This window comes from Tursiops truncatus, chromosome 2, assembly GCF_011762595.2.
Source record: "Tursiops truncatus isolate mTurTru1 chromosome 2, mTurTru1.mat.Y, whole genome shotgun sequence".
Lineage (NCBI taxonomy): Eukaryota > Metazoa > Chordata > Mammalia > Artiodactyla > Delphinidae > Tursiops > Tursiops truncatus.
The window spans coordinates 113,647,989-113,675,154 of record NC_047035.1 but is presented as its reverse complement, the minus strand read 5'-3'; the positions used below and the strand labels follow the sequence as shown (position 1 = coordinate 113,675,154).

Sequence of the window (27,166 nt, the reverse complement as noted above, 5' to 3'; positions counted from 1 at the left end):
GGGTTTCCACCAGTTGGACAATCTGGGGTTCTCCCTGGAGGGAGGAGAGGGTTCTCCCTGGGAGCTTACCAGGACCCAGTAAGCTCTTTAAGAGTAGGTCATCACCCGGGAATCCGAACCCTTAGACGAGCACGGCTTGGGAGAGCCCGGTAGCAGAAGCCTGTGGCAGGGCGCGGAGCTGGACCGTCCTGGGACGTCCCAAATCCGGGCCAATACCAGGTTTGGGTCCCGGAAGGGGTGCGGGCTCCCTTTCCAGGGAGCAGAGGTGTCGGCATGGTTGCTGTTTTTCCAATAGCCCTCCAGTCTACGCAAGCTTTTGCTCTTCCGCTTACAGACGCATCGGCCCCCGCCAAGGGGTGGGCAGGGCAGGGCCGGGCGGGCTGGCGCGGGGCCCTGCGGTGCTGGAATTCTGGGTGTGGCTGCCCTCTCGGCGCCGGGTGGCGCTGGGCTCTCCAGCCCTTCCAAGGGCTGGCGCAGAAAATGGACTTGTGGTTCGCGGGCTGCGGCAGAGATGCGCCAGGGGTGAGGAGCGTCAGGTGAGGATGGCTGGGGAAGGCTGGACCAGGCGGGGAAGCTGCGGGCAAGGGCAGCACCCACTCCCTCCCCGACTGTGGACACCCCGCCCAGGGAATCAGGAGAGGGAGGTACAGTCCCATGCCCCAGAATCTCCGTGGTCTTTTCACTGGGAGGAAGGCAGGATCCGAGGTTGGTGGGGCGCTGAGCTGGCCGGTGTCCTGGGCTGCCGGCTGTGCTCGGCAGCATCCTCACTTGTGCTCAGACGCCTCTCACAGTCCGTCCCTGGGATGCAGTCAGCAGCGTGGGAGAGAGAAAGGAGGGGCAGGGCTTTAGCACCCGAGTCTGGATTCAGACCCCCAGTAGGGCACCAAAACGGTCCTGGCTAAGGCTGCAGATCCCCTCCTTGTTGCTAAAGTTACTTAGACTGCCTTCCAGTCCTCCCGCTGTTTGGCCTCTCAGCAAACTTCACTGCTTTCCCATTCCTCCTTTTTGAAGTACTCTTTCGGCTTCCATGACAACCTATACACCTGGTTGTTTGTTGTTTTTTTTTTTTTTTTGCGGTACGCGGGCCTCTCACTGCTGTGGCCTCTCCCGTTGCGGAGCACAGGCTCCGGACGCGCAGGCCCAGTGGCCATGGCTCACGGGCCCAGCCGCTCCGCGGCATGTGGGATTCTCCCGGACCGGGGCACGAACCCATGTCCCCTGCATCGGCAGGCGGACTCTCAACCACTGTGCCACCAGGGAAGCCCCACACAGTCTTTAAGTGCTGTAATTCTTGAGGTCCCAGGCTACTCTCCTTCCCCTCCCTCTTCCCCATCCTCCTAGTGGAGATATAATTCACACACCATAAAATTCATCCTTTTAAAGTGTGCCGTTCAGTGGCTTTTACTGTATTCACAAAGTTGTGCAACCATCATCACTGTCTAATTCTGGAACAGTTTCATCACCTCCAAAAGAAACTCTATGTGCATTAGTCACTTCCCATTTCCCCTTCCCTCCAACCCCTGGCAACTACTAATCTACTTTCTGTCTCTGGATTTGCCAATTCTGGACATTTCCTGTATGTGGAATCATACGATATGTGGTCTTTTGTAACTGGCTTTTCATTTAGCATAATGTTTTTCAGGTCCATTCATGTTGTAATATGTATCAGTACTTCATTCCTTTGTATGGCTGAATTATGTTCCACTGTATGGGTATACCACATTTTGTTTATCCATTCATCAGTTGGGTATTTGGGTTGTTTCCATTTTTTGGCTATTATGGTAATAAATATCATAATTCTATGAGCATTCCTTTTTTAAAAAACTTTAAAAAACTGAAGTATAGTTGATTTACAATGTTGTGTTAATTTCTGCTGTACAGCAAAGTGGTTCAGTTATACATACATATACATTCTTTTTAATATTCTTTTCCATTATGTTTTGTCACAGGATATTAAATATAGTTCCCTGTGCTCTACAGTAGGACCTTGTTGTTTATCCATTCTATATATAATAGTTTGCACCTGCTAATCCCAAACTCCCAATCCATCCCTCCTCCACCCCCTTCCCCCTTAGCAATCACAGGTCTATTCTCTATGACTGTGAGTCTGTCTCACAGAGAAGTTCATTTGTGTCATATTTTAGACTGCACATATGAGTGATATCATACGGTACCTGTCTTTCTACTTCTGATTTCACATAGTATGATAATCTCTAGGTCCATCCATGTTACTGCAAGTGGTATTATTTCATTCTTTTTTGTGGCTGAGTAATATTCCATTGTGTATATGTACCACATCTTTACCCATTCATCTGTTGATGGACATTTAGCTTGTTTCCATGTCTTGGCTATTATAAATAGTGCTGCTATGAACATAGGGGCGCATGTGTCTTTTTGAATTGTAGTTTTGTCTGAATATATGCCCAGGAGTGGGATTGCTGGATCATATGGGAATTCTATTTTTAGTTTTCTGAGGAACCTCCATACTGTTTTCCATAGTGGCTGTACCAGTTTACATTCCCATCAACAGCGTAGGAGGGTTCCCTTTGCTATGAGCATTCTTGTACAAGATTTTGTGTGCACATATATTTTCAGTTTTCTTGGGTATATGTACCTAGGAGTAGAATTGCTGCATCATATAGTAAACGTTTAACCATTTGAGTAACCACCAAACTGTTTTCCAAAGCAGTTGCACCAATTTACAATCCCACCAGCAATGTGTGAGGGCTCCAGTTTCTCCTTATCCTCACCAGCACCTGATATGAATTACAGTCTCTCGGGGGTGTGAAGTGGTATCACATTGTGGTTTTGATTTGTATTTCCCTGATGACTAATGATGTTGAGCATCTTTTTGTGTACTTATTGGTCATCTGATATCTTCTTTGGAAAGATGTTTATTTAAACATTTGCCCATTTTTAGTTGGATTATTTGTCTTTTTATTTTTCAGTGTTGAGTTCTTTAAAAAGATTTTAATTGTGGTTAAGAAAAACACATAACATAAAATTTACCATCGTAACCATTTCTAAGTTCATTTGTACAGTTCAGTAATGTTAAATATACGTATTCATATTGTTGTGCAACCAATCTCCAGAACTTTTTCACCTTGCAAAGCTGAAACTCTATACCCGTTAAATAACTCTCCATTCCGCCCCCCTCCTCCAGCCCCTGGCAACCACCATTCTACTTTCTGTTTCTATGAATCTGACTACTCTAGCTACTTCACATAGGCGGAGTCATACAGCATTTATATTTTTGTGACTGACTTTTTTCACTTAGCATGACATCTGCAAGGTCATAAGAGTTTTTCATATATTCTAGATACTAGTCCCTTATCAGATGTATGATTTACAAATATTTTCTCTCATTCTATGAGTTTCCTTTTCACCTTCTCAATATCATTAGCAGCACAAAATCTTCTAATTTTGATGAAGTTCGATTTATCTATTTTTTCTTCTGTTTCTTGTGCTTTCGGTGTCATAGCTTAGGAGACCATTGCCTAATCAAACAAAGATTTACACATATGATTTCTTCTAAGAGTCTTAGCTCTCACACTTTTGAGTTATTTTTTGTACATGGTGTGAGATAGGGATCCAACTTAATTCTTTTGCACGTGGATGTCTAGTTGTCCCTGCACCATTCGTTGAAAAGACTATTCTCTCCCCTGTTGAATCGGTCTTGGCACCCTTCTCGATAGCTTCTCTTCTTTATGTACCCACTTTCCCTGGGGGATCTTCCTAGCTCCTGTACCCAACCATGGGCCAATAACTCAGAAATGTATCCCTTCAGCCTGGACCTTTCTTCTGAGCTCCTTACTCATATGTAACTGGATATCTCCACTTAAATGTTTCTCACACATGTTTAAGACTGAACTCATGATTGTTTCCTTCAAATATGTTCTTTTTCCAGTATATTTTCCCCTCTTTTGTCTCAGCAAAACACAGCAGTATCCTGCTTGCAATCCAGAAATCTAGAGTCAGGTTTGACACTTCTTACCTTATGCCCCACATCCAGTTGATCACCAAGTCCAGGTTGGTTCTGCTTGGAAATATATATTGTGAATCTATCCCTCAACCTCCATCACCACCACTGCCACCAAGTCTGAGACCTCATCTCTCTGCTGGAATACAGTCTCCTAACTGGTCTGTCTCCATGGAAAATTCTAAATATATACAAAAGAGGAGGAGAGTTGTAGGAGGGACCCCCATGTATTCATCACCACCAACTACAATAACCACCGACATCAGGTTGTCCCTATTTCATCAGTACTCATCCTGTGCTCCCCCTGCCCCACACCCTTTGGATGACTTTGAAATAAATCTATGTATTAGAGTGATCTGTGACCACGCCCAGGGGTGCCAGCTCAAACAGACGCTGCTCCGTACTCTTTAACGTACAAAGTTGACAGTGTATTTCCCTTTAAAATCCCTTCATTGGCTCCTCATAGCTTTTCTTCTTTTCTTTTTCTTTTTTTTTTTTTACTATAAACTACTTTATTCATGGACTTTCATATAAGTATAAAAGTGATGGATATTAAAATCGCACTTTCACATACATTTTCCAGAAAAAGCCAATTCCTGTATATACTGAAATCAGATATCAAAATCTGGGGGCCCAAAGTCCCCAGAAGAAACCAGTTGCGGGGGTAAGCAGCTATATCTAGTGTCTCCGACTCCATTTCTGCAGCGCAAAAGGCCCCCCCATAGTTGTTTTGTTTGTTTGTTTGTTTGTTTTTTGCGGTACGCGGGCCTCTCTCCGCTGTGGCCTCTCCCGTTGCGGAGCACAGGCTCCGGACGCGCAGGCTCAGCGGCCATGGCTCACGGGCCCAGCCGCTCCACGGCACGTGGGATCTTCCCGGACCGGGGCACGAACCCGTGTCCCCTGCATCGGCAGGCGGACTCTCAACCAGTGCGCCACCAGGGAAGCCCTACCCCCCATAGTTTTTTTTTTTTTTTTTTTTTTGCGGTACGCGGGCCTCTCACTGTTGTGGCCTCTCCCGTTGCAGAGCACAGGGTCCCGACGCGCAGGCTCAGCGGCCATGGCTCACGGGCCCAGCCGCTCGGCGGCATGTGGGATCTTCCAGGAACGGGGCACGAACCCGTGTCCCCTGTATCAGCAGGCGGACTCTCAACCACTGCGCCACCAGGGAAGCCCACCCCATAGTTTTTAAGAGAATGACAAAAACCCTTACTGGGGCCCACAAGACCCTGCATGATCTAGCCCTGCCAACCTCTCCAGCCTCATTGCTCATCACTTCACTACTCACCTCTACCCTCCAGACACAAAGGCTCTGTTTATATTTCTCATACGTGCCACACACATCTGGCCTCAGGGCTTTTGCACATCATAAACCCTCTAATAAACCCTCTACAAGGACCCCTTCCCAACACCCTCCAATCCTCCCCACCCTGACCCTGCCAGCCCCTCAGTCTGATTAGCATCCATTGGCCATCAGTGCAGATCCTGCTGCTTCGGGGGGTCTTCCCCACTCTCCACGGGTGACTCAGGACTCCTTGACAGAGGTCCTCCTAGGACGCTGTGCTTTGCCTTCGTAATGTACATTACACAGTTATAATTATGTATCCATCTCTATAAATATTTGTTTCATGTCTGCCTCTCCCACCGGGCATTTTGGGGATAGTAGCATGCCTTATCCCTCTTCGTGTACACAGCACTTACACAGAGCTGAGCGAATACAGGCGTTCAATTGGCATTTGTAGGATGGAGGCAGAGGGGCTTCTGCCAGCCTGTCCTGGGATTGGGGTTTTTCTGACCACGGAGAGCCAGTGGCCATCTGCCCCCTCACCCAGTTCCTGCCTAGGCTTTGTTATTCTCTCAGACAACATTTGCTTTCCCTCCTGGCTTGAGACTTTCTTGCCCCTTTGCAGAGGAGTAACTGAGGCCCAGAAGGGGAGAGTGGCTTCTCCAAGGACCCACAGCAGTGAGAGGTACTTCTAGGCCTGCGTCCTGTCTTCCTGTCCCCACGCCCAGGCTCTTCCAGGACACTGAGCCTGCTCGAGACTGCCTGTGCCCTGACAAGAGCCAGGTGGGTCCCCAAAGCCAGAGTGATTCTGAGCTGGGTGTCCCCGGATGGTTGGAGTTGGGTATGCTGGATGCTACCCATGGATGGACAGAGCTGACTTGTCCCGGGAGTAGCCACACCTCCAGGCAGCCTTGAGTGGGGGTGAGCATCTGAGGGTGTCTGTGGGCCCTCCCCTCAGCCTGCCCGGCAGAGGGTGGCCCCCAGGAGCACAGGGGTGCTCTGTTTCTTCATGAATGCAAGTCTGTGTTTAGACCTGAATGACCAGCTTCTTGTCTGGAAACAGCCAGGCCCCGAGTGGCCTGCCAAGAAAAAGTGGTCTGTGACCAGGTCCAGGGGTGCCAGCTCTCACAGATGCTGCTCCAGCGGTGGGCACTGTGGGAGGAGGCCAGCAACAGGCAGGTCACTCTCTGCAGAACCGATTCCCTGCTCCATCGTAGCCGGGGCTTTGTAGGAAATCCTGCGTATCCCCGGGAGCAAAGCTTCCAGGTTTCAGCCATTTGTCCATCTGTCTCCCTGGTGACTGTTCTCACTCTGCAGGTCTTTGAGCTCTGGCCAGGAAGGGGGCAGCAACTGCTGGCCTCGTACCTCTGGTGGAGAGAGAAGAGAGGGTGGGATCCTGAGTATGGTTGGGCCTGAGCTGTGGGAGGACCTCTGGGCCCCAGGGGATAGGACACAGTCCATGGATGCCACCCAGGTGTAAAGAGGGCCCTGCCCGCTGCCACTGTCCCAGGACATGTATGGAGATTTGCGGGTGCAGTGGGGGGCCCGGTGGTGTTCCCATCTCTACTTCCCATGGGGAGCTCACCTCTGGGCATCCTTCAAGGGACATGATGGGAGGGTAGGGGGGCAACTCAGCTCTCAGTGGTGCAGGCAGGGGTGGGAGGCCCAGTGGGCAAGGCTGTGAGAACCGGCCCCCTTCCCCAGGGCTGGGCCGTGACCTGTCTCAGATCCTCACAGCGGCCCTGACCATCTGCAGGCCAGAGAAAGGATTCTCCCCATTTTAGAGAGGAGGGAGGAGACTCAGAGGGAGATGCCTGGGGGCCACCCGGAGGGTCAGGGGAGCCAGAGGCAAACTTGAGTGAGTTGTTCTCACTCCAGGCCGCGCCGTGTGTTTTGTGGGACTCTAGTTCCCTGGCCAGGGACCGAACCCAGGCCCTTGGCAGTGAGAACGCAGAGTCCCAACCTCTGGACCTCCAGGGAATTCCCTTACTCCAGGTCTTATGTTGGCATCCTGAGGCCCCACCACTGCTAAACAAACTACACAGAGGGGTTTTCCACAGGGAGCGTTTGTCTCTTCGGTAAACAGTTATGGAGCACTTACTGTAAGCCTGAGGTTGTGCGAGGCCCTGGGGTAAGAGATGAATATGACAGTCTAGGGGGGAGACTGCCGCATCAACAGGTGATGCAGCAAAGGAGGCTATCTGAGCAGAAGTGGGCACAGGGAGGGACGGCTCTGCTCTCCCTGGAGGTACAGGCCGGCCAGGCTTCAGGGAGGAGAGGTCCTGGGGGGTGAGAAAGAGGGGTCCCTACCTCGGGCAGCAGCAGCTTAGCTGAGCAGGGCCCAGGCAGACCTGGGAGGGGGGGCTCCTTAGCGCGGCTCCCGAGGGCAGGAGAAGCGTCAGCCTGAGCACTTTGCTCCCAGATTCTGTCCGCATGAGGAGCAGGGCCTTTCTGGTGTGCTGAGAGCCCAGGCCTGGGTGGGAGGTCAGGGAGAAGGGAAAAGGGCTTGGGGCCCTTTAACCAGGGCTGGTCCAGTCAACCAGGCAGCTTGGCTGCCGAGAGTGGGAGATGGGGCCAGCCTTGCCCCTGGCCCTCCCAGCTCCCATTGGATGGGAGGACCCAGGGTTTCTGAGATCCCTGTAGGTAGAAGGAGTTCTTGTTAGCACCAGCGCTCAAAGGGGTCCTTGTTCAGGCTGGATCTAGCTGCCCCCAGAGGGCTGGGCCAGCCCACATCTTCCTAGCAACTAGCTCATCCAGTGTGTTTGGTTCTTGGGGTAAGGGAGATAAAGGCTGGGGGGTTCTGATCTAGGGAACCCCACTTCCCAGAAGGGCTCCCACATGATCATCTCAGCCCAGTAGACACCCCCTCCATTTCCCCTAGTCCCCCTGTACTGGGCCTGTGGGGAGAGCAGGGGCCTGGCCCTGCAGCAGGGAGAGCTCTAGGAAAGGGCAGAATTTGGGTCCCTCGAGCACTCCAGGCACGGTAGAAAGAGTGCACACTTTCAGCCAGACTGGATTTTGAATTCGAGCTCCACTGCTTTCCAGTTATGTGGTCAGGAGCAAAGTGCTTTACCTCTGTGGGCCTCAGTTTCCTCATCTGTGCAATGGGAATGGTGCATCTCTCTTGCATGACTAGAACTGGACTGAGATTAGAGGAGATCGTGAGCCAGATCCATTCACCTCCTTCCCCCGGGGGGCTCCATCGTTAATGGGGCCAGACTTGGGCTGAACTTTCTTCAGAGGCTTCTTCCCTTTCTTGGCGCATTGCAGGTATGGTACCCCCAGGTGTGGGTATCAGCCGTCTATGGAGTCCTGGCCCTGCCAGTGAACCCAGCTGAGCCTCCCTTCTTCACCCGTGAGGTGTTAAGTTGTACTACCTGCCCCACTAGTTGCGGCGAGCGGGGTCTACTCTTCGTTGTGGTGCGCGGGCTTCTCATTGCGGTGGCTTCTCTTGCTGCAGAGCATGGGCTCTAGGCGGGCGGGCTTCAGTAGTTGCAGCACTTGGGCTCAGTAGTTGTGGCTCGCGGGCTCTAGGTCGCAGGCTTAGTAGTTGTGGCGCACGGCCTTAGTTGCTCCGCGGCATGTGGATCTTCCCGGACCAGGGCTCGAACCCCTGTCCCATGCATTGGCAGGCGGATTCTTAACCACTGCGCCACCAGGGAAGTCCCATCATGTCTTAAAGGACATCACATGTGTGCCCTCGTTTGTGGTCTTCGGGCAAACCAGGTATGGGGGTTTTTGGTCTTGGGTGCAAGGGCCGGGGCATTGGGAGCAGATGGAAAGTCAAGGAGCTGCCGCGGGGAGCGGACCCTCTTCGCTGTCTCCCAGGGCAGGGCTTGGCCTACGGCCCACGGCCCACGGCCCACCTGCTTCTCTCTTCACTCTCTTCCTCATTCTCGACCCAATCTCCAGGTGCACCCAGTCACTCTGGCCCAGCACACCTGCGGCTCTCTCCTGCCTGTTCACTGCCTTTGGCCCGCCTCCTCCACCTCCCGTATTTCCCAGTTAGGATTCATCAGAAAGGGATCCTGATGGGCCAGCTCAGCTTTTCATTCTTTTTTTAAAAATTTTTATTTTAATGTGGACCATCTTAAAGTCTTTATTGAATTTGTTATAATATTGCTTTTTCAAAAAATATATTTTGGTTTTTTTTGGCCGCAAGACATGTGGGATCTTAGCTCTCCGACCAGGGATCGAACCCGCACCCCCTGCATTGGAAGGCAAAGGCCTAACCACTGGACCGCCAGGGAAGTCCCTCAGCTTTTCATTCTAAAGAGGGCGCTGGTCAGCTTGCGGGTGGCTTTGCTCGGGTCTGGAGCACCCCCGTGGTTCTATCCTGTAGCCCGGGTCATCTGTACAAACTGGGCCTCCACATTCCCTTTCAAAGCTGCCACATGTAGTAAAGGGAAACGAAGCATATTCCTGGCCCAGGGGTTCTCAGACCAGCTCCTGGGAAGTAGGGATTGTGACTAGGCTGAGCACCTGCCCCACCCTGAGTCCTTTGCCAGGGCTGCTGAGCAGGACAGACGGATCGGGGCCCAGCATGTGGCCCCCAGCTCAGAGCCACACGCCCTTACACTCAGTATGGAATTCAATTATGGGATTCTCTCCCCTTCCCTGATGGGTGGAAAAGGTGAAACTTGTCCTTGTTGTCCTAGATATGGATTATCAGCTTAGAAAAATAAAAAGTGAGGTGCAGCCTCTATGTAAGAAATAATAGAGTTTTTTTTTGCAAAAGGAGATTGCCTTTCCACTTCAAGTTTCAGTGTATTGACGACGAGCCTGACTCTGTCCACGTTATTCCAGTTTCCCTGGGGGAGAGGTCTTGTCAGCCATTTTCTGGGCTGTACTTCGGGCCAGTGGCCCTGAGAGAAAGATAGGGGGGGCTCTTGGGCAGGACACAGTGTGGTTCAGGGCTGGACGCTGCCACACGGGAGGGCTGGCCTTACTTCCTTGACAAAACTCAGGAAATGAACTCTGCGACCTTAACAGATGAAGGAAATCTCTATTAAGAGCGTGATTCCCTGTTTTGCCAAGGATGTTCCTGGAACTCCAGAGGGCCGGGTGAAGGCACAGGAGGGTCAGAGCCCCAGGTCCGGAGCCCAGGTGGGAGGACTGGCCTCAGAGACCAGGAGGTATGCGTCCCCCTCTGAGCCCCAAACAAAGGAGGGGTTTAAAATCACCCGAGAGCTTTTAAAAGCCTGAGGCTGAACCTCATGACCCAGCAATACCAACCCTAAGTGTTTACTCATAGAAACGAATATTTGTGTGCACAAGACACAAGGTGCTGAAATGTTTATAGCAACGGTTTTGTAACAGGCAAAAACTGGAAACTCAATAGTAAAATGCCCCTCAACAGTAAGATTAATAAATCAGTTGCAACATGTCCATATAATGGAACTCTAAACATTAGTGAAAATGCAGAGTTTGCAGCCACACAGCAGTGTGGATGAATCTCACCAGTGTGTTGCCGAGTAAAAGAACACGTACCACGTGATTCCATCCACAGAAAGTCCCCGAAGAGCCAAAGACAATCTGTGTTGTTGGAAGTCGCGTAGGTGGTTCTCTTTGACCGGGGGGTGGGGGGTTGGGAGTGGGCAGTGAGACTAGAAGGCGTGGGAGGGGCTTCTGGAGGGCAGCTTCTCCGGTATGCACCGTTTGTGAAATGCGTTGCACGGTTCACTTACTTTGTGTGCACTTTTCAATATGTAAATTACACATCAGTAACAAGTTAAAAATATATAGTTACCTAAATGCTACCCCCAGAGGTTCTGATTTAACTGGTTTGAGAACAGAGCTCAGGGATCATTTTTCTTTGGTTTTTTGAAAAGCTCTACAGGTGATTCTAGTGTGTACCCGGCAGGCTACCCTTCTGAGTTAACAGGATGGTCTTTTTTCTCTGTGAAGTAGGCGGTGAGCTGTGTGCTGAGATGTAGAGGTGGGGTGGGGTGAGGGAGCCTGGGGGAATCTGGAGGCGCCCCAAGGTCTAGGCTGCTGAGCCCCAGTGGTGGACGTTCCTTCCAGGACACGCGCCCTCAGCTCCCTGTCCCTAGATGGCTCTATTCGCTGTCTCTGGCTTTGCACTCTCAGGGGCCTGCTGCTAAGATGGGTTTTCTTTCCTTTTTTTGGCCGCTCCACGTGGCTTGCGGGATCTTAGTTCCCCAAGCAGGGATTGAACCCCGCCTGGGCAGTGCCAGCGCGGAGTCCTAACCACTGGAACGCCAGGGAATTCCCTAAGATGTGTTTTCTGTTTGGAAAAGGTCTCTCCTTGGAGCTGATTGGGACCCACGTCCTGCAGGAGTGGGGGGAGCTGGCCCTGGCCTTGAGAAGAGATGACAGGACCCACAGGACACTCTAGCATCTCAGGTGTCAACTAGAAGACAACTTGGGAGAGTGTGGACATCCCCCTGGGGGAGGAGACACCTGAGGGGACCCTCCAGTGCCCACAAAGGCCCAGCTGGCTCCGGCTGCCAGGCCTGGCCGAGTTTTCTGCTTCAGCACCAGCACCAGCACCAGGAGCGAGGGGAGGGGTTGCCCTGTGGTTAGGGAGGGTTCTGGTGGAGGGGCTGGGGAGCGGGTGGAGCTGCGACAGCCCAGCGGGGTGCAGCCAGTGAGCACTGCTGTGGGGCTGGGAGGGGCCCAGCCTGTGCTTTTCCCCAAACACCCCCTCCCATCCCTTCCGAGCCACTTCACCCTTTTCCGTATGTCCTCTGTCTCCCACCCAGGCTCCTCTTTGATCAGTCAGCCGGCGTGGATTGAGTGCCTGGCGCTGCCGGGCCGGGCTGTCTGCCTGCTCCACAGGCCGGGGCTCCCGGAGGGGAGGGCCCATCTGTGGGTGACCCCCCTCCACTCCTGTCCACCACCCCTCCCCTTCCTGCTGGGCATCCATCGTTCTCTGTGCCTCCTTCACTCTTACTGCCTGGCTTTTAAAATTTTTATTTATTTATTTATTTTTGGCTCCATTGGATCTTCGTTGCTGCGCACAGGCTTTCTCTAGTTGCGGCGAGCAGGGGCTACTCTTCGTTGCGGTGCACGGGCTTCTCATTGCGGTGGCTTCTCTTGTTGCCGAGCACGGGCTCTAGTCGCACAGGCTTCAGTAGTTGTGGCACGTGGGCTCAGTAGTTGTGGATCGAGGGCTCTAGAGCGCAGGCTGGGTAGTTGTGGTGCATGAGCTTAGTTCCTCCGCGGCATGTGGGATCTTCCTGGACCAGGGCTTGAACCCGTGTCCCCTGCACTGGCAGGCGGATTCTTAACCCTGAGCCACCAGGGAAGTCCCTACTACCCGGCTTTTTTTCTCCCCTCCTCCCTCTTGAAGTGTCATCGTGTCCCTTTCTCTGTCTCTCCTTCACGCATTCATTTAGCAAACATTGGGCGCCTGCTGTGTGCTGCTGGTACAGAGATGTAGAAGACACACCCCTGGTGGAGCTCAGATGTCTAAACAGACAAGCACAGTCTGGGGTGGTAAGGGCTGGAGCAGCAGCGTGAAAGAAGGGACCAGGGACCATAGAGGAGGGATGACCAGCTCTGCATGGGGGAAAGCTGGGAAGGCTTCACAGAGAAGGTGACGCCTGATCTGGGCTTTGAAAGACGACCAGGGAATTCCCCAGGTAGATAAGTATGGCAAGGAATTCCAGGAAGAGCAAACATGCAGGGGTGAAGGGCTGCCGCTGAGCTGTAGGGGTGAGGCTGGAAAGGAAGCAGGAAGGTCAGGAAGGCCAGGTAGGAGGCAAGAAGGAACTACAGGAGGAAAGTCAGCAGGAGGGGGGCAGGCTCAGATCTGGGCCCCAGGTGGCTCTGTTGGCAGTGTGGGTGTGGGAGAGTGCCAGGTGTGGAAGGGCAAGGCTGGGGGCAGGTGTAGTTAGGAAGCTGTTGCCAGCATCGAGGAAGAGGATGATGGTGGCCTAGGCTTGCCTGCTGTAGCAGGAGTGGAGACAGTAGATGGTACGGTGGGTCGGGTGGTGCCAGGCTCTCGGGGCCTTGGCGGTTGACTGGTTGCAGCGGTGGAGAAGAAGCGTGAGTTGAGGACTCTGGCTTGGGTAACTGTGGAGGACGGGGCCTTTCAAGGGGAAGCAGATTTGGGGGGATGATGCTGAGCTCACTTTGATGGATTCGTCTAGATGGCAGGCTCTGCCGCTCTGGAGGGACGAGGTGTCACATTAGGGATTTAGGTGGGGGAGTATCTACCTGGTGTGGATATTTTGGGCCCGGGGGAGGCATCCAGAGCGGAGTGCATGTGTCAAGTGTCCCATGAAGCTTCGTCTGTGAGGTCCCTAGGAAGCAGCTAGACTCAGCCTCTCTGGGTCTTCTCTGCACTGCCTCTCTCTCCCTCTCCTAACCTCTCTGTGTCTCCCCTTTCCTTCTTTTTTTTCCAGCTATGCTGCTTGGCTTACAGGATCTTAGTTCTCCGACCAGGGATTGAACCCGGGCCCTTGGCTGTGAAAGTGCGGAGTCCTACCACTGGACCACTAGGGAATTCCCTGTGTCTCCCCTTTCCTGATGGGCCTTGCTTCTCTCCCGACGTCTCTCAGTGCTGGCTGCCCATCCCCTCCCTCTCAGCAGCCCCCTGGGCTGGGCAGGCTCATACTGGGTTCCTGGGGGGATAAGCTCAGTAAGGAATGAAGGAATGGGCAGTTAGCCTGAGTTCCCACTGGGGCCAGCAAGGCCTGAGGGCAGGGCAAGCACAAGTTGTGTCCTCTGGATCAGCATCTTGCCTTTGGACTAGGCTCAGCAGAATGAAAGGGCCTCATCTGAGGAATTTTCAAACCTTTTCTACCCCCTTTAATGTCCAGCCTACTGAGCCTCCCGTGCTCCATCACCCTCATGACAATAACGACATTTTTTTGTGGCTTTGATTGAAAAAATAGATACGGTTTTGAAGACCCTTGATATTAACTCCATAGTCTGCACATGGAGGTGTGATGGGGCTGGATGGGCAGCGGGTATGGTTCACAACACACATAGCAAGAGCAACTAGGTTGAGGAAGGCTCTGTGGGAGTGGACAGAGACTGCCGGCAGGGGGCGGGGACCCAGCCTGGCCCCTCACTCTCCAGCGCCCTGCTCTTGCCACCTCCTTCGTCTGGGTCAGGGCCCTGTTGCTCCTTGGGTGGACCCCACCTGCCTGGTTCTGTTGGTGAATTCTCAATGACTATCACCCCAGACCTAGCTTTTCCTCTGACTTTGCTCCCATCTCTTTATTTTTACTCATCTAAACAAATACTATGGGAAAGAAGACGAATCAGTAGAAAGTCTGACTTGAAGGTGATTTTGAAAGCAGTGCATTTTGGCCATAGCCAGGGTCTCTGTATCAACAGCATTATCAGGACGGCCCGGAGGGGCTGATTTTAATCGATGGACATGAAGGATTGGCTTGTGACCATCATGTTCATCACACGAAAAGGGGTTGCTTTGAGTTTGAACATATTTGAGTCATTTACCCCAAGGGACTCCTGTTTTCTTACCGTTATTTTTTTCATGGAGATGCTGTGGGAATCGTGGCAGCCTTTTTTTGTTATTCTCATGGCCCATCTCTCCTCCAACCTCTGTTCTTGATCTCACTTACACTGTCCACACAGTCCTTCCTCAGACATGTCACGTCACGAGTGCCTGTTGCACGCTGGCGGTGCCCTAGGCTCAGGGGCTGCGATGTTGCAGGAGGCGTCCTGGAGCCCCTGGAGGTGGGCAGTTAGAGCTCACACACAGGTGCCTGAGAGGGAGCCTGGGGTTCGGGGCTGAGAGCCTGCAGTAGGGCTCATCACTAGGCTGGGGGAGGACTGACAGAAGGCGCCCCTCCCTGAGGTCACATTTGAACCTAAGGATGGGTTGGGTTTAGAATCTATGCAAAGGCGTGATTATTACGCAGGGTTAGATGATGGAAGCCAAGCAGGATTATAGTCCCACCCAGCTGGTAAGGCTCAGCTTCCTTTTCTCTGGGAGTCCTGCTGTAACTCTTTCACTCTGTGTGTCCTCTGAGCTCCTGCAGCCCTGACAACTCGTATCACACTTTCCAGTGCCTGAGTGACAGGCTCCCTGCCTCTGAAACCATGATCAAGTTCCTCCTTCTTCCTCTTGGGGTCTTGTTTTATCCTTGGTCCCCAGGGCTGGAGTGTGTTCCTTAGAGCGGAGCCCACACCCATCTCCTCCCTGGTGGCCCCGTGGGCTCCTGGGCTGTAGGGTTCAAGGTCTCTAAGGCTCGGTGGTTTGACTTGTACACACTCTGCCTCAGGGGCCTCTCTTATCCTCAAAGCAAGAAAGAAACAGAGAGATGAAAGAGAGGGATGGAATGGGCCGCACAAAAATTAAACACAAGTACAGCAACAATACCACAGAACTGAAAGGCAAATGGGGGAAGTATTTGCAAAAATGATAAACTAAGGATTAATCTTCTCAACAAAGAAGGTATACAAATCAATAAGAAAGACATGAAGATCCTTATAGACAATTCACAGATGAAATCCCAGTGGTTAATATGTATTTGGCAAAAATGTTCAACCTGTCAATAAGCAGAAATAGAAATGAAAACAATATATTTTCGCCTATCAAATTTGCAAAGGTGAGAAAAAGATAATACCCAGTGTATGGCCTGGATGTAGGGCAACGGGCACCCTCATATAGTGCTGATGGCCATGCTCGTTGGTAGAGCACCTGGAAAGCATTTTGGAAGTGGGTCTGAAGATCCTGAGAAATGCTTATTCTCCATCCACAAATTTCACTTCTGAGAATCTGTCCAAGGAATGAATAGGGACATGGGGAATTTCTCATGAAATTATGTTAAGCAAAAATAGGGCATACAAATTATATGATATATAATCCCACTTACGTAAATTATATATTTATGCATAAATGTTTTCTTTGGGTGATTTTGGGGGAATTTTTTTCTTATGGGTGATTTTTGATCATAATGCTTTATATATTTTATATTTCTCATATTTTCTATAATAAGCATTAAAAAAATCAAGGGGGAGAAGTCTCTGCGAAATGTGTTATGATGGACCCAAATAAATTCAGAAATTAACTTTAGGAGTCAAAGGGTCACATCGCTAGCACAACCTGTCACTTTGAAAGATTCAGGACATACATGATATGTGCACCAAAACTGACCGTAAGGTTGAGGACAGAGGTAATCAGGCCACATGGCTGTGGTTGGGCTCATTTGGTGGGTGAGATCACCTGGCTCTTTGCTGTGTGACACTGGGTACAGCCTGTCCCTGGCAGGTCTCAGTTTCCTATCTGTACAATGGTAGGGTGGGAGGAGGGTCAGATGAATAATCCTGGAGGGGCTTGGCAGATCTTGGCTAGGCAGTAACTCTTCTTTTATTTATTTATTTAATTTATTTTTTAATTTAATTTTATTTTTAAAAATATTTATTTATTTTGGCTGCACCGCGTCGGGATCTTTGTTGTGGCACGCGGGATCTTTAGTTGCGGCACGTGCACTTTTAGTTGCTGCACGCATGTGGGATCAAGTTCCCTGACCAGGGATCGAACCCCGGCCCCCTGCGTTGGGAGCGTGGAGTCTTACCCACTGGATCACCGGGGAAGTCCCAGTAACTCTGTTCTTGAAGAAGAGAATTTGACTTTGCCTGGTGACACTGCCCAGAGGGACGGAGCGCTGGGATCTGCAGGTTCCAGGTTCCAGCTCCTTACCTGCTGAGAGACCAGTGCACAGACCCCGTTACCTATTCACGACCACCACACTGCCCTGCCGTGGCCCTGCTTCTTGGCCACCCTCTCTTCCCATCACCCCTGGGCCCACTCAGCTGCGGCTAGTTTGCCTGCTCAAGCTTTAGTCTTTCTGCTCTGGAGGAGCAGGAAGGGGAGGACCCTAGGCTTTGGAGCTGTTTAGTGGAGGCATGAATTCAAAAGCCTTTGGGGAGCCCCACCTGCCTATGGAGAGGGTGTCTCCCCCCTCTCGGGCCCTCTCTATTGGACATTTTTGTGATGGTTTGGCTCTCAGGTCCGAGCTACCCTGATGGTCTGAAGGCATTGAGGCCACTTCCTGGTGTGGGGCATCCCCGCCCCCTAAGCCCACACTCAGCTGTGGGCTGAAGTTCACGACCACATCTGCGCAGTATCAACTGCTCAGCCTTGATAAGGTCTCCTGTGCTCAGAATCCTTTCCCAGAAGCTGATGGTTTATGGTAGTACTGCCTGGGCTCCTCCGAAACTTCTGCTTTCGGTCGGGAGCAAGTCACAGGGTCCTCCCTCCCAGGTGCCTTCTCAAGGGTGGGGCTGGAGGCCTAAGAGCTACCTGGGAGATTGATTTTCCTTCATACTCAGGCATAAACTGGACTTCACGCTTCCAGGAAAGACAGTGAGTGAGTCTCCTCTCTCTGTCAGTTGCCCTGAAGCCCTGCCTGGGCTGCTGCCTCTGGACAGTGACATCTTCAGCGCACCTTGAATAGCAGGGCCGGTCTTGGGTAGGGGGCAGAGGCAGCTGCCCTGGACATGGTGGAGCTGGCTGGGAAAGGTGTCCCCAGAGAGCCCCCCTTCCTGATGAGGGCCTGTTTCTCCTCAGTATTCAACAGATGCACGGAAAGACGGCTTCTTTGAAGAGCACGGAGAAACTAGGCAGGGTCCAGAGACTCCGAGGCTCCAGGTGAGGCCCCTCTCCCGATCAGATATACATACTGGTTGGGGGTGGGAAGCCCTCTGGAGGTGACCTGTTCGAAAGGGGGCCTTAAGGCTGCGTCAGGGGGGTTAGGTTGGGCATAGGCTGCCCGGGGCCTCTTCCTCCCACTCCCAGGCCTGTCCCAGCGCACTGGGACCTAGCAGAGTCCAGGCTTCTCGGGTTACCAGCCTCCTCCCTGCCCACCTGTCTTCAGGCCAACCTGGCCGGGGCAAAAGTTTGCGTTTCAGCTCCGCCAGCCCTGGTAGCTTCAGTCAGGTCAGGTGAGTCTGCCCAGCCCCTCACTGCAGAGCTGCAGAGCTGCAGACTGCAGGAGAGGGCAGTCCTGCTGGGATCATGGCCCATGGCCAGGCCCTGGAGCCGTGAGGCTGACACCCCCACCCCACCTGCTCCCCATCCCTGTGCCTCCTGCTCATTCACTCTGCGGTCCGCTCCTCTGCTTGCGCCTAGGTCAGAAAAACGGGAGAGGGCTTTTGACACTCAGGGGTGGGCAGCTCTGGGACATCGAGGCTCAGGCCGAGCATACCTCCTGGGGGCAGCCGCTCACAGCTGTCGGGGAAGAGGGCTCTCAGCGACCCCTCCCTGCCTCAGGAGTGCACCTCCCCAGGGCGAGCTCTGCGCCCGCTGTGAAGGGCCCCAGCCTCCAATCTCTGCCCCAAGCTTGTGGCTTGAGGCCAGGACAGAGTTGGCACTAAGGATGCATGGGTAGGACTTTGAGGGTTCCTTGTCCCTGGAATGGCATGTCTTCTTTGCAGTCTGCACTGGCCAGAAGGCTTGAAGGGTGAAGACATAAAGAAGTGCGGCCGAGAAGGGGTAAGTGTGGGGAAGCCGACTTCTCACTGCCCACTGAGAGAGGGGTCCCGGGCTGCCTGAACTTGGTGACTGTTGGCTCCTTGGCCACAGGCCTGTCACCAGGAAACCTAGTGGGTGTCCCCTCCTGGGTGGGAGTTGTGTCCTCTTCCAGCCCTAGGCTGCCTGTCAGGACCTCGCGTCACCAGGAGACAAGCTGTGCTTGGAGCTCAGCCCTCCACACCCACTGGCTGCTTACCCACTACTTCATGCTAAGTCACCGCAGGACCCCCACCCCTGTGGCCTTATTTGCTGGTGGCTGGAGCAGGGCCCTCTGGTGGTCCGATCTCCTGGGACTTCTCAGACCCAGCTCGTGTGTTTGCAGACGCTACTGAGAAAATACAACCAGCAATATCACAAGCTGTTTAAGGACATCCCCTTGGAGGAGGTGGTTCTCAAAGGTGAGCTGTCTCCCCGGGTGGCTGGACAGGCACCTGCAGTGCCCAAGGCCCAGGTCCTCTCCCAGAGCTTCCAGGCACAAATCAGATATGGGAACTGGCTGCCCTTTGAACGTGCCCTTTTTTCTTCAAAAGTGTGAGAAGGATGGGCTGATTTGAGATATGAAGTTGAATTTACAAAAATTTTCTTGAGGAAATGTCGGGGCTTCCAAATCTTATTTCTGTTCTGCTCTTATCAGTGTCTATTCTCTCCTGCTCAGGCCTGCCAGGGAGTGTGTGGGAGCATTTGCACAATCAAGGCCCTCTCTCCCTGGCAGGGCAGGGCAAGGAGTTCTGCCTGTGGAGGTGAACATCCAGGCTTAGGGGACCAGGGCAGAAACCTGCCAGACCTTTTGGGGCATGGATGGAGGAAGAGGAAACATCTAGCAGTCCGGTGGGGTGGGAGCGGTCAGGAGTCACAGGAAAGGATGCTAGGGTGCTGGGGGAATGGGTTGCTGGGGCCTGGGATTGGGAAGGGTACTGAGGAGGACAGTCCCCGAGGCTGGACTCTGGACTCCTGAGTGGGAGGACCCAGGCCCCAGGGCTCCCGGGCTGGCCTTGCTCACGGCAGTCTCCTGTGACTTCCCAGTGTGCTCCTGCGCCCTCCAGAGGGACCTCCTTCTCCAGGGCCGGCTCTTCATCTCCCCCAACTGGCTCTGCTTCCATGCCAGCCTCTTTGGCAAGGATATCAAGGTAGTAATAAGTGATAAGGGCTGCCACAGCCCAGGGAAGAGACGCCCCTGCCCTGCGGGCGCACCTCAAGTCAGGCCTGTCCCCCCACACGCTGACACTTGGTGAGGCTTCTCACTGTAGGGCATCCCACCTGGTGTCCAGGGCAGCAGCCCCACCCCTTCCAAACAGGGGCCCCAATCTAGACTCCACATGGCCTGAGCGGCCTGAACAGTTCACTGCCAAATTATTCTGCCTACGGGTACCTCCAAAATGCCTTCAGAATCAGAGTGGGATGTCACACTTAGGGGGGCCCGAAAGTGGCCATGGTGCATGGTGGCTCAGGGAACTCTCTTACTGCAGTATGGGATTCACCAGGGCAACCATCCTTGCCTCCTGGATGATGGGGTGAGAAGCCGGAGCAGCACGTGCGGCCAAGGGGTGGGGGATAACTGAAGGGAGCCTGCGTGAGACGGTGGAGGCTCAGATACTCTCCCACGTGGGACCAGACATCTCCACGGTGCTCGTGCTTGGGTCACTGCCAGCGGTGGCTGGCGCCCTACGCAGGAAGCAAAGGGACTGTGTCCTTAGGGGTGAGTCCTGAGAGAAGAATCCCTCTCCCCCGTCAGGTGGTCATTCCCGTGGTGTCTGTGCAAATGATCAAAAAACACAAGATGGCGCGGCTCCTTCCCAATGGCCTGGCCATCACCACCAACACCAGCCAGAAGGTCAGTGAGATTCTGGGCCAGCGCTCCCTTGTCCGTCTCCCCATTCCAGCTCTAGGAGTCCACAGCTTGACCCTGGCACTCTCCCAAGTCTTTACGTACCTTGCCCCTTTCTGTTTTCTTTGTACGTTCTAGTATGTCTTTGTGTCACTGCTCTCCCGGGACAGTGTATATGACATGCTGAGGAGGGTCTGCACCCACCTACAGGTATGAAGCTTGGGGCCAGGGCTGTTGTGGGGGGGGCTGGCCCATCTCCCCGGCACAGGAAACGGGGAGTAACAGGCTCAGGCTCAGTGAAGCAGAGGCAGTCCTTGGACCATGTGTCTATGCTTGTGAGCCTTTTTGAGGCCACTGGGCCCTCGTGTGTCCCCACGTATAGCCCTCACTTGTGCTTCCTTGGTGCACAGACGGGCAGGAGCATGTGGCCGCTTCCCAATATGCCTACAGCTCTCTCTCGCCTATGGTGAGGAAGGGGGAGGGCAGCAGCTTGGGGGAGTATGTTGCCTTGGCTTTGCCCTCTGCTCCAGCATTAACTAGGGATCCCCCTGCAAACTCTGGGAGCTTTAGGCTCTATCTGACCTAAAGTGGCTTATTTGGAGGTAAAGCTCTCTTGGAGAGTGTTAATACCTCCCCATGCCTGACTTTGGCTGTTCCAGATGGACAAGTGATCCCTGTTCCCTTCCCTCCTCAGCCTTCCAGCAAGAAGAGTCTGAGTGCAAGAGAATCTCTAGAGGAACCTGAGTGCGAGTCTCTGGTGAGAGCTGAGGCTGGGAGCAAACGTGGCTGGCCTGAGATTGCCTGTGGTTCTAAGGCTTCAGGGCCTCCCAGGCAGGAGCCCACAGTGCAGAACTGGGGCAGCAGGCTCAAGAGCCAGTGGCCGTGCTGTGTAAAGGGGTCCCCTAGACCCGGCACGCTCCATACCATGCAGAGCCGCTGTCCTGGGCAGACGTGCTAACTTCCTGAGCAGAACAGGTGCCCAGCCCCCGGAACACTGCCCAGGTTGGACCCTATACCTTCGCGGGTACAGAGCCAGCACCCCATCCTCTTTAGCAGTCAGGAGGGCCTTGAAGGGGCTGCAGATGTCCCTGGGGAAGAGTGCTGAAGGCAGTCAGAACCGAGGCAGGATCCTTTTAGATTGGCCAAGGTCCCAGCTGTTTCTTTTGCTCCTGGGATCCTGGGTAAGCAGTTTCTGGAGCAGGGGTGGGGGGTGGAAATGACCCCAGGGTGTTTGAAGTCTACTTCAGTAACTATTAAACGTTTAGCCAAGCATACAATACGCACAATGCCATGCAGGGGATGGAAGGCGGTGTTCCCCTTTTTATTGATGGGGACCTTAAGTCAAGGTTAGTGACACAGGGTTAGAGCCCAGATTAGCAGGAGTCACAACTTGTTCCGTCTAAGATATACAGTGCCAAGCTGTCTTGGACTCAGCCGGTCTGAACGCGCACCTGGGATGGCTCATGTCTTAGATTCCACTGTGGTTCTACACTAGCAGTCTTCAAAGACACCATTCCCTGGAAGAGTGGCTGCTCACAGCAAGGGAGCAGATGAGACATGTGATTGCTGTGGCAGTGGTTTCCCCGCTTCTGGGCACCCGCTTTCATGCTTGCTAGGCATCCATATTGATAATATCTGGAAAGGCTTTGATAAATCTAGCGTGAACCCCTTAGGGCAAGTGAGGTCCCAAGGGCCATGGGAGACAGCTTCTCCTGCCTTCTCTGCAGGAAGTCCTCATCCCTGAGATGAAGTGGAGAAAAGTGTGCCCTGCCTCCAGGTCCCTGTCCCTCCCAGACAATATCCCTTGTATCCCTCGGGCATCCACGGATGACTTCTTCCCCTCCAGGAAGCCTCCGGGGTCTGGTGAGTTCAGCGTGCTTGTCCATGGCAACTGCTTGCAAAGACCAGGCTTTCCCGCCTCCCACTTCTGCAAAAAGAGGTCATCACAGCCAGCAGGGCTTCTGAGAGCTGTTTCTTCCTTTCTCCAAATCCATAAGGGAAAGCCAAGAGCCCAAGCGGCTCCAGAGAACACGGGCGGGGGAGTGGGCTGGGGTCCTGCCTTCTGCCCAGGAAGATGCCTAACGCCGTCCTGTTGCAGAGAACGCTGACTATGAGGAGAAGAGGCTGGAGGACGAGCCCAAGAGCAACGGGGAGCAGAGGCTCTGGGATCACGGGCTCCTGAAGGTCTTCCTCGTGCTGTAGGTGGCTGTATGGAGGGTGGTGGGTGTCTGAGTGTTTAGAGCCGGGGCCTTGGTGTGTGGGGAGGTCAGTGTCCAGAGCGAGGGGAAGGTTCTGAGTCAACTGCAAGTTCCCGGGTGGCATCTGGCAGCCGTGCAGCAGGCTCTTCTAGAGCAAGATAAAGTCTTTCCAGTTTTCATCCTTACAACCCTGTAATTTAGGGTTAAGGCTGTGGAGAGGGGCAAGACATGAAACTGTTGAAGAAAGAAAAAGTTGCACAGGATTGGGGAGGAGGAGGGTTGGCAAAATCTGAGAGGCCCACCAGATAGATAGACTAAGGGAGAGCCATGGCCTTCCTGCTGCCCGCCATTGGGGTGTTTTCTGGAAGCCCAGGCTTGTCTGTAATTCTGCCTAAGTAGAGCAGTGAGCATGGTGGGATGTTTTATGAAGAGCCAGCCCCTGGATTCCCTCACCTTACCTCATCACCTTCCTCTGGCTCTGCTGGCTGGGTTTTGACTGTCAACCTCAGCACTTGCTGGGGGAAGGGCTACCGCCTTAGGGGGTAATCTTAGTGGCCTTGCAGAGGGGGTGTAGGACCAAGGTGGCTGGTCAGAGGGAAGGTGGGCTCAGCTGAAGGATCCAGAACTCCTGCTGGGCTTCAAGGACACCTCCATGGGGACGAGTCTCAGAACCCCCATGTGGCCTCTGGGAAAAAAGATGCCTAGGTCTAGAACGTAACTGCAGGCAGAGGGGTCTTTAATTCTTCCAACTGCAGGAACTAGCTTAGTCCCACTCCTATTTTTGGGGATTCTGTAAAAATGCCCCGTTTCTAGAAGAGAGATTCAATTCCTCCTTACCCCTCTTTCTCCAGGATCTGCTTCTTGGTCATGTCTTCATCGTACCTGGCGTTCCGCATCTCCCGGCTAGAACAGCAGTTATGCTCCCTGAATTGGGGCGGCTCAGTCCCTGGGCACAGGTGATGCCTTTTCTCTTTCTCATGCTTCTGGGATTGAGGGTTAAGGACAGCAGCCAAAACCTATGGCCAGGCTGCTTGTTAGTCTGGCTGGTCTTGGCCTTGCCCTTGAGCTGGCTTGATGGCCCTCAGCAAGGTTGGGCAGGGTACACAGATCCCACCTGGACCCCCTCTCATGGGTGGACAAAGTCTTCACTGACTCATCTGTCTGCCTTCTAGGCCCTTTGTCTGACCTGGTCATCTCTCCTGTGTGCAGGTAACAGCCACTTGGCCTTTGTCCCCACTCCTCCGAGAAGAATGCTCTGGGTGCTAAGGTGCCACCAACAGTCTGCTTGGTTTATGCTGCTGCTGTGCTGAGACTGAGTCCGAAAGAAAATATTCCGGATCCCTTCTCCTCCCCCCAACTCTTCTCCCTCCTTTAATGAGTGATCTTTAGTACCTGTTTACAAAGCTCCTACAATTTGGGGACTCGGACAAAAAGCCAGATTTTTGGATCTAGCTGAGGAATTCTGTACACTAAGCCACAGCAACCACTTAAATGAAAAGAATATTTTAACTTGTTCCTTGGAAACAGCTCTGACATACAGGAAGAGCACGTGGGGCTGCTGCAAGGGACAACGGCCACGCTTTGATACCTGTCACTTGGCTCACTCCAGTGGTGGGACAGAGGCCAGAACCCAAACCACCAGTGTGGCCTTCGCTCTCTCCCAGCATACTGTGCTCTCACTTGGACACCTGAGAGTCCCTGATATGGGGCCCAAAGGACTTCTCTGCCGTCAGCCAGGGACCCATGCAGGGCAGACTGGAGGGAGTGAGGTAAGCTATGAATGAGGAGAGGAGGGCCTGTGGCCAGGATTCCAGCAAGAGGAGTGTTCACACTCTGTGCAGAGGCTCTGTTCTGGCCCCTCATGAGGAGGCTGGCTGAACCTGAGAGGACACTACCTGTAGCCGGGGACTGTGGCAGTGGCTGTGAAGGAGAACAGAGGTCCAGCATTTCTGTGTCCTCAGCTGCTATTTCCTGGTGAGACAGGTGGAGCAGGGCCTTTTGACCACTGTGGTCGCAGACCAGGTACTGGATCTTTCCCTGGTGTGCTCAAACATTTCCAAGGTGCCCCAGGTGGGAAGTGGGGGATGGGAGGGGCAGTGGCTTTGATCTGAGGGCTTGCTTTGTACTCTCTGCCTGACTGCCTGGATTTTGGGTGTGGCCAATGGCAGCCTGTCGGGCTTGGCTGGGCACTGGGCACGATGGTGCTGGGCCACCACAGGGCAGAGCTCACCATGTCACCTGCAGGCCATGCAGGAGGGTCCTCCACTCCACGGGCTCTGTTCTCCATGAGTATAATGGAGGTGTCCAAGGTGGGCCTGGGACAGTGCAGGGACCAGGCCAAGGGGGTCTGTCTGATACCTTTGGGGACAAGAGAGGTAGAGGATAGGAAGAGTGGACATGGTAGTGGCTTTGCCTTAGAGATTCTTCTTTCTCTGTCAAGGTCTCCTCAATTCTAAAAGCTTCTCTGTGCCTTAAAACTCTGGCCTGTCTTCTCTGGGACTCCGAAATGCTAAGAGAGTGCCTTTGTAGGTTCTGGAAAGGGCTTAGTGAGGAGGCCAGACGTATCAGGGAAAGTCAGTGGCGATGCGGTGGGTGGTGTCAGAAGGAGCCACTTTTTCCCTCTTCAGACATCTGAGAGGTTAACTAGGGAGAAATCCAGGTGGAAGTTATTTACTGTGGAGCTATTTATGACAAACCCAACTGAAGACTGGAGGGACTGACAGGAGGTGACAACTTCCTAAACTCAGACTGGAGGTCTCTTCATTCTCTCCCCATCCCAGGTTCTAGGATTTGGCTTAGAGCCTGGCCTTGTGGGATACCTGCACTAAATCTGTATGTCTCAGGAGAAACTCACTGCTCCATTCTCCCCACATTGCCACACCAGATGAATGCCCGTCCTTTTTTGGGAACCAGCCCCCTTAATCACTTCCTTCCAATCAGATTTTCAGGGAAATAATCCTACTTGTCCCAGCACCTCCCCTCCCTGGTCCTTGCTGAAGGGCAGGGAGAACAGGTCCATTCTCTGAGACTTGCTGGGTTGAGCCAGAGGCCATGAGAGGTGCCAAGTCTCCAGTCTGCATGCCCCAGGCTCAGAGACGGCAAGAGGCGTGCAGTAGAGTAGGTGGCTTTGGAGGCCCTCTTGGGGTCCAGGGCTTTGAGCGATAGGAGTGTGTGCCTGTCCCTCTTGGAGGGCCCTCTGTTTCTCCCTTCTGTCCCCCAGTCTGGTCCTCTGGCCAGCGTACCTTCTGTTGTGCTCATTTATAAACCATGTGTATTTATACAACCTGCTTGCATTGGAGGATGCTCCTCTAATTCCCTGAGAATTTGGTTCAACTATCCTTCAGTTGTTCCACTATGGCGTTGAAAATATTTTTAAATAAAAAATCCGATTTTTCTAGTGTCCCGTGGTATGGGAAGTTCACTTTTATCTTTTGACTACTCATTAAAAGTGCTCTTTACTGACATATTTGGCACGAAGGAGACTAACGGAGCCAAAGTCATTCCCAGAATCCCAAGTACTTTGCACATCTCACAGGACTTTAGCTGAGCTGACTCATACTTCAGGCATACGGGGAATGGTAAGGATGGCCACAGCACACCACCATAGCCTCCTCCCTCTGTTGGATGGACACTGAGAATGCTTCCCTGTTTCTCCTGGGCAACTCCAAAGCAGTGTCCCTGGTTCAACTAGTACTGTGCTCCTGACTCAGGAATTAAAGTCTGGAACTCAGAGCTAGAAAACCCCTGTGTCCTTTTCTATGACATCAAGCCTAGATTATGGAGGTTAAATTCCAATTTGGGCCACGTCACCTTACTTTCTGTCTGGGAGGCCCCCTCTAGTAGTGATTCGTTCGTTCAGTAAATGCTGAGCCCAGACTATGAGCTGGTACTAAGCTAGGCACTGAGGATAGAGCAGTGAACATGTCAGGCAATATCTCTGCATCCCCCATGGCACTTGCATTCCACGTAAACATAAGTTCCAAGTAAATCGTGAACAAACAAGGTAATTCCAGATTGTGGTTAAGTTCCATGAAGGAAAGAAACAGTGATACAAGATACAGTAAACAGGGAGGTGGCTTTGGATGGGTGGTCAAGAAATGTTCTCTGAAGTGAGATTTAAGCTGGTGCTTAAAGGATGAGGAGCCAGTCATGGAAGGAACTGGGAAAAGGGTCGGCAACTGTGAAAGGTAGGAAAGAACACATATGTCTCTGTGGAACAGAGAGACCATCTGCACGAATCTAGGATACTAGTCAGTGGGAGAGTGACATGAAAAGAGGTTGGAAAGGGCAACTCAGCAACAACAAAACAACCTGTTTAAAAGTCGGTAAAGGACTTGAATAGATATTTCAACATCACTGGTCATTAGGGAAATGCAAATCAAAACCACAATTAGATACCACTTCA

At 52.8% G+C, this 27,166-nt stretch overlaps 2 protein-coding genes across 13 annotated transcripts in view; one reads left to right on the top strand and one right to left on the bottom strand.

Moving 5' to 3' along the window:
- GRAMD2A (GRAM domain containing 2A) overlaps positions 1–26,161 on the top strand; it is a 35,351-nt gene extending 9,190 nt beyond the window's left edge. Inside the window, exons 2-12 of one of the 3 annotated variants that reach the window (XM_033851937.2) lie at positions 17,776–17,856; positions 18,642–18,699; positions 19,061–19,136; positions 19,762–19,865; positions 20,471–20,569; positions 20,702–20,773; positions 21,258–21,320; positions 22,291–22,426; positions 22,662–22,761; positions 23,613–23,717; positions 23,971–26,161. In XM_033851937.2, coding sequence (XP_033707828.1) covers positions 17,776–17,856; positions 18,642–18,699; positions 19,061–19,136; positions 19,762–19,865; positions 20,471–20,569; positions 20,702–20,773; positions 21,258–21,320; positions 22,291–22,426; positions 22,662–22,761; positions 23,613–23,717; positions 23,971–23,974 — 898 coding nt within the window. In that variant the 3' untranslated portion in view covers positions 23,975–26,161. Of the gene's footprint in view, positions 1–17,775; positions 17,857–18,641; positions 18,700–19,060; positions 19,137–19,761; positions 19,866–20,470; positions 20,570–20,701; positions 20,774–21,257; positions 21,321–22,290 lie in introns of all 3 variants that reach the window. The other 2 variants (XR_012330198.1, XM_033851936.2) reach the window with 2 other exon arrangements.
- Positions 2,073–27,166, bottom strand: part of SENP8 (SUMO peptidase family member, NEDD8 specific) — a 69,219-nt gene continuing 44,125 nt past the window's right edge. For 4 of the 10 annotated variants that reach the window (XR_004525231.2, XR_004525232.2, XR_004525234.2 and 1 more), the window contains one exon: positions 21,850–25,119. The gene's annotated coding sequence lies outside the window, so the exon portion shown is untranslated. Of the gene's footprint in view, positions 15,982–16,780; positions 16,906–21,579; positions 25,120–27,166 lie in introns of those variants that run through there. The other 6 variants (XR_012330202.1, XR_012330203.1, XR_012330201.1 and 3 more) reach the window with 3 other exon arrangements.